At 49.9% G+C, this 12,795-nt stretch overlaps 1 protein-coding gene across 1 annotated transcript in view; it reads right to left on the reverse strand.

Moving 5' to 3' along the window:
- Positions 1-12,516, reverse strand: part of XYLT1 (xylosyltransferase 1) — a 306,853-nt gene extending 294,337 nt beyond the window's left edge. Inside the window, exon 1 of the mRNA XM_082645213.1 lies at positions 12,070-12,516. Within this exon, the coding sequence (XP_082501339.1) occupies positions 12,070-12,423 (354 nt within the window). The 5' untranslated portion in view covers positions 12,424-12,516. The remainder of the gene's footprint in view (positions 1-12,069) is intronic.
- Positions 12,517-12,795: the final 279 nt, after the last annotated feature.

Raw genomic sequence — 12,795 nt, forward strand, 5'->3', positions numbered from 1 at the left:
CATGAGATGCTGCTTAGCACAGTGCCTGGCACATAGCATTTAATAGATAATAGTTATTATTATTTTGAGAGTTGTAAATTCAAATCCTAACAGTGGTCCTGCAAGAAACACAAATAAGCCAAGTAGACAGGTGGGCTCCGTAGAAAACTGGAAAGAGGGGTTCCATGTAGGGGGGCAACCACATCTTCCCCCGCTCCCTCAAATTATTACCTCTTTGGGAATAAAGGCCAGAATTTCAAATTTTTTCATAGGAATGCCAAACAATTTTTATTTGAAACCACTGATTTTAAAATGTTGGCCAGTAATTTAATTTTTAAAAATAAACTAAAATAACAAACCAAGGAGAATAAGAAAGCCAGCTCTATGCTGCCCAGATCCAACCCACAGAGGGCCCAGCTCCCTTCATCGGTACTTTACAGCGTCCACTTTTATTGGGGGTTTAATACCATCTGCTCACTACAAAAAGAGTTCGTTTGCTCCACATGATTTTTTTTTCTTTAACCCTAACAGAAAGCCAAACAGCAGGCAGCCTCTGTCCTAAGAGGAGTTAATAACCGAGTCCACGCCCATTTGCAAACAGGCCAGTTTTTCTCCTAAGAGCTTCCCTGAGGTCATCTCCACCCTGTTCTCTGTCATCACCTCCTCTTCTAAAGAAGAGGGTATCAGATGTAACAATTCCAAAACTATTCCTCAGTAGGACTACGAGAAAGAGCAGGTAATGGGGGCATTTTACATCGGAATGGGATCTTCTGTAATGCCTGATGACAAGCAAACAGGGTTCTCTGTTTGTGTCTTTTATAACAGTTGCCCCTTCTGAGCTGGGGATAAAAGAGAGAGAGGAAGAGAGACAATGAACAGGCTCTTATTTCAAAGAGAACATCTGCAAAGCATGGTCCTACATTAAAAAATAAATAGAAAACAGCCACCAGTCTGGGAAGAAAAAAAAAGACTTCCCATTACCTCTCTAATTAATAAAGCATCGTTTCACAAGGAAAGAAGAAAAAAAGAGAGAACAACTTTTCCACATCCCCAAAGAAAGGATGCTTAATGACGTAACCACTGTACTGCTTGATCCATCTAATCTGGTTTTAATACTCTCCTTAACTAATGTATACATTAGCTCTCCATTACGAAAAACATTTGTTTATTTTATTAACGTGAGTCTGGTTGAGTGCTAAGACTTTCGGAAATTACCATGCCGTCCTTGGGCTCTCTTTTTATTGCTTCTCCTCTTGCTCATTATAAAATGATTAGTTGTCTCCACTGCCCTTTGGAAATGCTGTTCCAGTTGTACTGTGGTTCTGTTATCCTGGTTCTGAAGACAGAGTCTAGGTTCACGGTTAAGTTAATGTAGTCATTATGGGCCCATTTGGGGACCCATTCATCACAGCTAATTCATGTCCAACACACGGGGGACTCGAGCACAAAGAGTCAATGTGAAGTGGAAGCTCAGCGTGAAGCCAAGAGATGCACATGAAGGGTGCAGACCCGAGTCCAGAAGATGGGTTTGGGAAGGCCCACAGCTATAGGAGCAATGCAGAGAGCGACCCAGACCCTCAGAGAGAGGGCCCACGACGGGGATGTCCACTCAAACAGGCCCAGAGCACAGTTCCTCCTGATGTCTAACTTAAATCCTTTCCACTTGGACTTGAGAACAAAACAGCACAGCTGTTTACCAGAAGCGCAGGGTATCTTCAAACTGGTTAAGCCAACGTTTACCAAACCTTGGTCATTCCATTGCCCCCCTGTCAGTCATACATCTAAACCGAGGTCAGGATTAGCATTAGAATGAAAGTTTTAGATACTACAATTTATGCATTTTCACTATGTTAACTAACTTCTTTTTACATAAATGCCCCTTCACCTGCAGGCTAGGCAGTAAGAGCCCTGACGCGGTCATTTTGATTGACTGGTTATATTCACCTATTTCCCCTAATAAACATTTAAAGATATATACAGCTATGACAAGTGTTAAAAAATGTTCACCCAAGAAGCAAGGGATGGGTGCATTTGGGAGGTCGCAGATGCCCTGTTTCTTGGTCTGGATATGGGTTACTTGGGTGTGTTCAGTTCGTGAAAATTCATCAAATTATACGTTTAGAATAACGTGCACTTTTGTGTATATATTTTGGTTAAAAAAACATTTAAAAATATAGGCAAAAGTTAGGAAATAAATAAATTTTGCACAGGTATGAATAGAAACTCTTTATTAAAAGCTGCTACAGGGGCTTCCCTGGTGGCGCAGTGGTTGAGAATCCGCCTGCCAGTGCAGGGGACACGGGTTCGAACCCTGGTCTGGGAAGATCCCACATGCCGCGGAGCAACTAGGCCCGTGAGCCACGACTACTGAGCCTGCGCGTCTGGAGCCTGTGCTCCGCAACAAGAGAGGCCGCCATAGTGAGAGGCCCCGCGCACCGCGATGAAGAGTGGCCCCCGCTCACCGCAACTAGAGAAAGCCCTTGCACAGAAACGAAGACCCAACACAGCAAAAATAAATAAATAAATAAACTCCTACCCCCAACATCTTCTTTAAAAAAAAAAAAAAAAGCTGCTACAATAGAGACTGTTTACCCACGTAGCACCTTCAATCACTGGTGTATCAGAATCCACGTGCATATCACACTTGGGATTCCTAGGGTCAGTCTGGAGCTACTCTGGCAAAAGATGTCCATCCAGAATAAATCCTCAAGCAAAAATAGGTAACATTAATCCACCCCATAGTAAATAAATCTTCACCCACAGCCTCTTGTCTTCTCTCAGCACCCCAACTGGAGGTCACTACATTTGGAACAATTTGATAATTTAGAAAATTTGTTTGGGGCTTCCCCAGTGGCGCAGTGGTTGAGAGTCCGCCTGCCGATGCAGGGGACATGGGTTCGTGCCCCGGTCCGGGAAGATCCCACATGCCGCGGAGCGGCTGGGCCCGTGAGCCATGGCCTCTGAGCCTGCACATCCAGAGCCTGTGCTCTGCAACGGGAGAGGCCACACACACACAAAAAAATGTGTTTGTTTCTTTGGGGGTCATCCTAACTCCTGACCATAAACCCCATGAGGGCAGGCACAGCCCGCCTTCCCCCATACTTTGTAGTACAGTGCCTGGTACACAAACGCTCAAACACTACCTGCTGAAATAATGGGCAGATGGAGGAGTGGGTGGGAAACCTCAGGTGGATTTCACTCATTCATTCTCTCCTCGTCCCCCAGGGATTACAAGGCCATGGGAGGGGAGCACCGCCAACTGGTCTGACTGCTCCCACATTTTTCTGCTCCAAGACCAAAGAGCCCCATCTTATATTCATGCAGGGTTTCTGAGCCTCCAAATGCTTTCTCATCTGTTTATCGAATTACATCCTCACAACGCAGTGAGGGGGTGGAGTGAGCTTATTAGCATCATCTGGCAGAAATGCCAAAAAGACTCAGAGGTGAAAGTCGGGGTTTGTCCCTTGACAGAGTCGGGACCTGAGCCAAGATGCTCCGGAACGTTCCACTCTTCCAACCCCTGGCCAGCTCTCTGACAACTCACAACATCCCAACACATGTTGTGGGGGGCGGGGGAGGGCAAGGTGGTGCGGAGCACAGAAAAGAGAAGGCAGATGATTCAAAACAGCATGTTACCCACACCCCCAGCAGAGGGGAAACCAGTCCACCAAACTGTAGAATGCAGGATCCTATTTTTGTTGAGGACGCTGCCTTCACAACGCCCTAATGCCTAATGCTTACAAGAATTTGCATATTCTGGGTTTACACCAACGGCAGGGAGAGAAGGAAGGAAACCTCCATCAGGCCTGGAGAAGACAAAGGCACTCAGGGTAAAGAAGTGCTGTGAATAAACCACATGGGGATCACCGAAAAGTGACCACAGATACTTATTTTTAGCTCATCACAGTGAACACAGAGATCTTCCAAGCAGAGGCTGCAAACTTATCAGCCCAAAGGGCCCAGTCAGGTATCACAGGTAAAGGAAGAGATCTTGGGGGGGGCTCTCGGGAACCTGGAGGATCTCGGGAAGGTCCTCCCAGCTTGGCCAGCAGACAACAGGAAAGACTGTGGCCCAGTGCTGGCACATCTCATGACTTCTTAAAGGCATTTTTCCAAACATCCATGCTGTCTTCTATCCTAACCCTTACACTTCGGTTCCTTTTTATTTTAAGACAGTGTGGGCCAAATGAAACCTACCTACGGGCCATGAACACGAGGGCCGGTCTTGCAAACACCTCTCGTGGTGAGGTTGCATCAGGTGAAGGTGGGAGCAGGGGCTGTGCCTCATCGCAAAGCCCTCCCAGGCAGGAAGGTCCCTGCATCGCAGGTGAGGAAACCAAGCCCCAGGAGGCCAAGGAACGTGTCTGGGTCACACACTGCTCCCCCAACCTGACACTTCACGACACACCTCCCAGCCCTCCCAGCTTCCAACCACCTGCTCCCCTCAGAAACCTCATCTCTGGGTTTGTCTCTGGGCTCCTTATTCAGCCAGAAGAAGATGAGCTTGAACTCCATGGATGGAGCAGTCAGGTCTCAAGTCTGGCAGCTTTGGGGGTGGTAGGAGACTTGAGGGCTTCCAGGCTCCTGAATCACACTATTCCTGGCCCCACCTGACAGACGACAACTTTCTCTTGTGTCCAAGAAGCCACTCTGGAGTGAACTGGGCTAGGACCGGAAAGGAAGCTCTCTGTTGATAAGCCGTGGCCCTAACTCTCTCCTGCTGGACTAGCCCTCCCTGAGGGGAGGGGCACATCTGTCCTGTTTCACAAAGGCAGTCCCAGTGCTGGGCACGATTGGAGTGGAAGATGGGTGGATGAGTGAATGGGTGGACATGTGGATGGATGCATGGAAGCATGGATAGATGCATGCATGGATAGGAGGGAGGGGAGAGAGGGCAGGGGTAAAGGACAGGGGACTTACTGACTCTGAATTGGGTAGAAACCAAGAACGCAACCGTTGGGGTCACCACGAACCTTCAATTGCTAGTCTGGTTCCCTCTTATCTCTTACTTTCATCCAACTTATTGTCTTGCTTTTATTACTTATAATCAGTAAAACAGATGAGACTAAGAGCCCTTAACTTTCAGGACAAGGATTCAATAAGATCATGTCTTCCCAGTACTTCACAGTGTCTAGAGCAAGGTAAACATTCAATAAAGAGAAGGCCCCCTCCTCCTCATCAGGATCATAGTTACAATGTCTGTACCCCTTGGGTAGGGGACGTTTGCATCAATCTCTCTGCCCCATTAGCTTAACTCCTTTGGGCTTAAACCATGTGACTTGCGGCCAAGGATTACAGCAAAGGATCCCCTGGGAGGAGAAATGCTTGTCATTAGCATCCACGGACACAGGAGCATGGATTAGATGCCCAGATAAGCCAGCAGTCACCTGGCTGGAACAAACCAGGCCTGACACAGAACAAGTCCACTTTGTTGCCCTCAGAGGGCCCTGAAGGAGATTTTCTCCTCCCCCAGAAGACTGGAGAATGCCTTTAGGGTCCCGCCCCTTCCCCATCTGGCCAGGTGTCTGGGCTTCCAGACTCTGATACTAATCACTCCAGCCCCCTGCTCACTACAGTGTTGACGGGGTAAAGGTGACACACACCCGCCCCGTCCCCGCCACCTTCCTCCTCAAGGCTCTGGCTTTTGATGGGGGAGGGAGCAGCCCTACAGGGATCAGAAGGGTGCAACCCAATGAGTATCTGAGGGCAGACAGGTAGTTTCTGTTCCAGGTGGAAAGAAGGAAGTGCCTGCAAGACAATCAGCCTGTGTGTTCTTGGTGATACATCCTGGTTGCACCCAGGCTCCTGGGGAAAAGCCAACGGTGAGCAGACCGGCAGGAGGCCTGCTGACAATGAATAAAAGTCTGTCTCTCTGGTCAAGGAAGCTTGCACAGCACCCTCTTCCCCTCCTCCCCTGGCTGGGGGAGCTGAATTCAAAACACCTTCCTCCACCAACTCAGCAGTTCAAGTTCAATTACTCCCTAGTGTGCATGATGCATATTTCACTAAAGGGTGATACCTTCTTTTCCTGGACCATAAAATCCTGTCCTTGGGGCGGGGCACTGTGACCGAATCACTTACCTATGCGCCTCCTTAAATGAGGTCTGTGGTTCCAAGGTTGGGGACCTTCACAAGATGCTTAGAAGAGGGAGACTGTGGAAAACAGTGACTGAGAGCACAGACTGCCTGGGTTCAGATCCCGGCTCTGTCATTTGTACTGTGAACCTTGGGAAAGTTACTTAAGCTCCCTACACCTCAGTTTCCTCACTGTAGCATGAGGTTTAAATGAGCTAATATTTGTAAAACACCCCAAACAGGGCCTGGTTCTATTAAGCATCGTGACTGTTGGCTGTTGAAACATAACAGTACATTCCTTAAAGGAATAAAATACATAAGGAGGACAAGAACAGTGCGTGGCACATGTAACTGCTACATAGGCATCATTACCGTTTTATGATTACCCTTCTATTTGTCTCATTATTCAGGGGTCTGATTCAAGGAAAACTGCGTATCTCAGGGTTGGCACATTTTTAGGAATCTGCAACAAGTGAGAAAAGTGGTATGAAGATTTTCAGGAATGAGCTGGCTGCATTTAGGGTTTGTCAAAGAACTACACAGACAAGGCACTCTGAAATCTGTACATCGACTGGAATGGGGCAGTCCTGGGTCTGGATCCCAGTTGTGCTACTCCCCAGCATTGCAAGCTGCTTCCCTGCTCTGAGCCTCAGTTTCCTCATCTGTGAAGTGGGGACAGCAACAGTTCTATCCCACAGAGTTAGGAAGATTCACTGAGATAGTGAGGTAATATCTGCAGAGCTTTCATTATCCCTGCCACCTAACTGGTACTCAGAAGAGCAGCAATCTCTAGCCAGGAGTCCTCAGTCTCAATTCTGTATATAACACCTTCTTACATCCTGAATTATTATTTTTTGTGTGAGCAATTAATGTCATATGTGCATGACTTATGATTTGTTTTTAAACTGGACACTGTACAGTATCTTTTCATTTTTGTAAAAACAACATACTATCAAGTTTGTCTTTAGATAGCCCTGTCCTTAATGGTATTTTCAATAGCCACCAACCTTGCCTGGTAGAGTACAGGGGTTTAAATTGGCACAGAAATTTAAAGCAGGTTTTATTGGTACATGGTACAAATTAGTTACAGATAGAGTGTGGTTTTTTCCCATCTTCAACTGTCTTTAATTCAACTTGTACAAAATAACTGTTGTTCTATTAACTGTATACCACTCTGTGATTGCAAATTAATAATAATAGTAGTAGTAGTAAAAAAAATAACATCATATATGCAAAACACCTGAAGGATGCCTGGCAGCTGGCACTCAATGATGTTAGTGCTCCTCCCTCCCCCACATTCCCTCCTGCTCCAAGGCTGACACACAGAGGAGTTGGACGCACTCTATTGCCTTGGATTACACTCAAACCTTACTTGGCTTGGGAAAATGAATAATTGCGGAAATTTGCTTATTTTCAAACATACTAAGAGTTTCTTTTTAAGAACAACGGCTCACATTTGGCCGTTGTTATAATTATGTGCCAGGCGCAAACTGGCTCACACGTATTGTTACCTTTCATCCTCACATAACCCTATGAGGTGGCCCTGATTTTCAGAGGAACGAAGTTAGAATGACTTGCCTAAGATCCCAGGGGTGGCCAAGAGCAGAGCCAGGACCTGAACCCGGCAATGGCAGACCCAAAGATAGTTAATGGAGGCCTCTTTCACTTGTGCTGGGTCCTGGCACGGGTTTCGTGTGACTCTTCTCCTGTTCCCATACCCCTTCCTTTGAGCTTGGGTTTTGTTGAGGTTGAGTTTGTATTTTATTTATTTTTTCATTTTCCCCAAAGTATTTTCTCTCTGGTTCTGGTAGATAGGGGCTGGGGGGCAATAGAAATGGGAGATGCAAAGGAAAAAAAGGGAGAGTTATCATAAGTGACAAGTCTTAGGGCAGTATTGACCAAGATAGAGACCAGGTCCAATTACACTGGCAGCGTGCATTGTTGTCTTTCTGCATGTAGATTTAAGGCCCCACTGATCATAAATAGCTCTGGGTGGAAGGACAGACACTTACTGCAGAGATATCCTTAAGCATATTTTGTTTTCTGGGGAAACACACACACACACACACACACACACACACACACACACACAACGATGTCAGATATCTGCTCTAGCTCAAAGTAATTTCCTTTTCTATTAAGACCATGGATCAAAGTTGGACAATCCCCAGCAAACAGGAACTTATGCTTTGGCTTCCTATTTGCAAAACAGCAAGCATTTGTCACTCAACCTTCTGGAAGATTAAAATAAAAAGAATTGATAAACTAGAGAGAATGTCTGAAGTGTAAGACTGGAAGGAAAGTGAATATATATACGTAAAATATATATAAGCATATAATAATTTCTACTTTTATTTATCTATTTAACATTTTCCAGTACATGATTAAGCAGATGGCAACATTTGCATCAAGATAAATATTGTTCAGTGATGCATATTTCTGTATACAAAGTGTAATGCACTGCTCGGGCAAAATAAAACTCCATTGAGAGTGTGAGAAAAACAAACCATCAATAAAATACCCTCTGTTCTCTCTGGTCTCAAAACATTTGGATAGAAAGAAAAGCTACGCCTCTGAGGCTGTTAGAACCAGAGGCGATCTGGATACAGTGAACCAATTTTTCAAAGTCACTGCCAATGTCTGAAAAAGTCCTGAGTTATCTGAGTAATGTGAAGTATGAGGAATTTCTGCCGAAAAATCAACATTTCAAAGGGGTCAGACAATACAGAAAGCCCATTCTACTTTAAGAGTGTGTGAGTGAGTGTGTGTGTGTGTGTGCACAGTAAAAAATTAGGTTTCTTAAATGAAACTTACTGAGTAATAGTTTATCTAAGGGCGCAAGCAATAAATGTGAGGACTTCAGAGGATCACTGGGGGCAAAGGGAAAGAAAATAAACATTCGTTACATTAACATACGGTTCTCTTTCATTCTCCCCAAAATTGATTCAGAACCTGTAGTGTGATCTTTTTGACACTCTCCTCAATGTTTTCCCTCCCTTCATAAGTGAGCCCATCTGTTTCTTACATTCTGAGATGACAATAAAATCCACAGCTTACTGGAGACCCAATGAAAGGATGAGTATCACGGCCGCAAAACTCAGCTGCCATCCACCCAATAAGTCTAATAGGTAAGAGCTTTGACAGGGGCGGAGAGGAAAAGGGGAGCTTGCAGATCTTTTAGGGCTGTGCCCGGCTCGCCACCACCTGCACTCTCTCTGGCTCTGTCTCCTTGAGAAACTGGGTGTTTCTTCTTGACTTCTTAAAATGCACCAAAATTACAATCAGGTCCTTCCACTGGGGTGCAGCTCCCCAAACATAAAAGGTACAAGTGCAGAAGCTCCGGGGGGGTGGTGAGCATAAGGAAGCAGCAAGGTCTGGTTGAGAAAATGCTCTGTCCACAGCGCCTGCCTGACACTCCTTGGGACACACCCACCGCCACTACCACCAGAGCCACAGAGTCCCTCTGCATCCCAAAACCAGAACTGCCCTCCCCACCTGCATCCTCTGCAGAGCACAGAGACGAAGCATCATCTCCCAAGCACATGCCTCACCAGCTCTTTATGAGAGTCATCTGGAAAATCACAGGGAATTTTTTTTATGTCCCACTCCTGAGTCTCCCTCCAAAGCATCGCACACCGGCAGCCTCGGCAGGGTCGGCAAACAAACCACATGTTCTGAGGGCCTCCGTGGCCTGCCGAAAGGCCTGTTCCTCTCCTCCCAGCCTGCAACCTAAGCTCAGACAATGCCGGACTTTGGGAACAGCCTGCCCCCTTCTGGTCTCCTTGAGCTCCGTGGAAGGGCAGGGCTTGGGTGGGCACAGCTAGAGAAGGACAGACCCCCAACTCCATCCGGCAGGTCTGTGCTGTGATTTCAGGATCTAGCAGGGCACTGGGGTAGACGTCGGGGAAGGGAAGAGAGAGGACACAAACAGATAAAGTACAAATCCAGGAGAGACAGCAGTGAACAACCGCATGGTAGACAACCACAAAGAAGGGAGAAGGGCAGAAAAAAAAAATACAGGTATGTTTATATGGGAAGAAATTGAGACACTGGGAGATGTGTGTAGGGGGACAGTCACTGAACTTACAGATGAAAGCAGAGTTTCAGAAAAGCAAAGCAACTCTGCTGCTGGAACTGGTGTTTCAAAAGGAATAAAAAAGGAAAAGTGGCAATGCTCCTTCCCAATTGCAAACCTCAGTGCAGCCGAGCTGGGGGATGAGAAAGACACAGAACTGAACGCACAAAGAGCAGGTGTGGACATAGGACCCAAAATGTCAGGGACCCAGGAAGAAATCAGCCAACCAGGCCTCCTTCCTTCCCTCCACTTGTTTCAACAGGTGGTATTTGCCTGGAAAGGCACCTCCTGATGCCTGTTTGGACCCCCGGATGCAAAGGGTACAGTAAGCCCTATGCCTCCCACATGTTCCCCAGGCTAGTGGTGCATGTCCTGACCCCCTCCCACCCCACCTCCCCGCAGGCCTCCGAATCTAGAAAGAACTTCTAATTGCGTTTCTGCCCAGACACAACACTATCCACTCCTGGAGTTCAAAGGCAGTGTCTGAGAGTACTCTTCGCTATAAATAAGAGGCATTCGGAATGTTCTGGTTCTCCATCAGGAATCTCACTCCACTCTCCTCCCCACAAATGGGGAAAAGATGTCTCTCCCTGCTACCCACACAGACCAGCCAGCAACGTGAAATGCCATCGCATCACGTCTTGGGTTGGCTCAGCCCACAGGTACAAAGAGCCGCACTGTGGCAAAGAGGGTCGCCTTGACTCCAAAGAAGTTTAGCAGATAAAAAAGCATCACGCTGTGTCCGAAGGCAGCCTTCAGTGAAGGCTCCCAAAGTGACAAACGACAGAGACATGCATTCAGTACCTAAGAGCCTGAAACTACCCCCTGGTGTCTAATGTCCGCAAGGGCTGGAAGAAACTCTGTAGGCAAGCGGAGTGATGAAGATACAGACAGACAGACACACAGCACATCGTTAGACCTCAAGACAGACACGCCCACAGGGCACTGAGACCCTGGCCCAAAGTTGGGGACTGTGACCTCTCCTGTGTGCTCCTAGCTCAGTGGGCTAAACAAGTCAGCCCAAAGAAGGTGTGAAAGTCACCCCTGGAGAAGTTGGGGGCAGGGTAGAAGACACCCAGATGGCCCCAGAAGATCTGCGGAAGGAACGGTTTCAGAACCTTGTCTGTTCACACCCAAGGAGGGCAAAGTAAAGCCACAGGAGCCTAAGCCGAGATGATGTGATATGACACACAGCTGGTGACAGGAATTAGCCACACACAAGATAGAGAGCCAGACACAACCATCTAGGAGAAGGGGCCATGCCCTGACACTGGAGAGAGGGCACCAGGACAGGGCAAGGTTAGACACCGGCAGGGTAGAGACAGGAGTCTCAGACATCCAGGGATGGAAGACAGGAGACTCAAAGTAAGACCAGGCACCCAAGACTGAGTCTTGACTCCGGGGCACGGTTGAGGACTTGGGACACCGATCCCAGACCCCCTCCCTCTCAGGCCAGGCAAAAACAACGAGGCAGCAAGCTGAGGACTGAGTTGCCTGCACCCAGCTGGGCAAAAACCAGAGATGCGGTGAGCATCACCGCCTAGAGCAGCAGCTGAGGATCCCGGCACGGTCCAGGCACTCAGACTGGGAGCGAGGCGCCAACACCCACATGCACAGAGCAAGTCGGGGCGCCCAGCGAGAGTGACGGGGGACAGGGGCCCAGCCAGGCTCCGGTAACCCCCAAAGCGCCTCCTCTGGAGATAACTTCCCCAGACCCCAAGGGGGCAGTCCTCAGACTCGGGATGGGGCAGCCCTCGGCCCCTGAGCCTGGGAAGGGACCGAACCCCGGCTTCCACGCAGAGAGATGTGGAGCCAGCAGGCTTGGGGAGTCCCGGTCTGATGAGCGGGGTTCAAGGGATGGGGGGCGTGGGGTCGGGCCGCCTGCCCGCCTGCCTCCCTCCCTCCTTCCCTCCGGGACGCGAGCCGAAAAGGCATCTTACCAGCGACCGCGCGGCCAGTGCCCCTCGGCTGGCCGGCTGCTGCGCGCGGGGTGCTCCGGGGCCGCCTCCCCGCGCCCGCGCCGGTGGCCCCCGTCCTCCTCCGCCTCCGCCTCCGCCGCCTCCTCCTCGGGCTGCAGCCGGCTCGGCGGGCAGGTCCCGGCGCTCGCGGCGCGGGGCCGGGGGCGGCTGCTCCGCGCCGCCGACCGCTGCGCCCCCGCGGCGTTCCCCGGCCCCGGAGTCGAGGCTGCTGAAATTCCACACGACCAGCGTCTGCAGCAGCAGCACGGTGAGCGCCGCGAGCAGCGCCGAGTGCGAGCGCCGGGCCAGCCTCCGAGCGCACGGCGCCGCCACCATCTTCGGAGCGCGGCGAGCGAGCGGGGCGCGGGGGACCCCGGGCGCTCCGGGCCGCCCCCGCGCTCTCCGCGGCTCCCGCGGCCGCCGCCGCCGCCGCTCAGGCTCCCGCTCGGGCCGCCGCCGCCGCCGCCGCCGCCTCGGCTTGCCGCCGCTTCTCCGCCGCCGCCGCTGCCGCCGCCTTCACCGCCGCGGCGCGGAGTTTTCAGACGGGCAGGGACCCGGACGTCACCAGGAGGAGGGGAAGGCGGGGAGGCGGGGAGCTGGAGGCCGCGGAAGGGGGCGCGCGGGGCGGGCGGGGCGCGCGGGGAGGGCGGGGGCCTAGCCCGCGGGTCTTGCCTGGGCGGGGCGCGCGGGGAGGGCGGGGGCCTAGCC

Source organism: Mesoplodon mirus (genome assembly GCF_964341445.2).
Source record: "Mesoplodon mirus genome assembly, chromosome: 15".
Lineage (NCBI taxonomy): Eukaryota > Metazoa > Chordata > Mammalia > Artiodactyla > Ziphiidae > Mesoplodon > Mesoplodon mirus.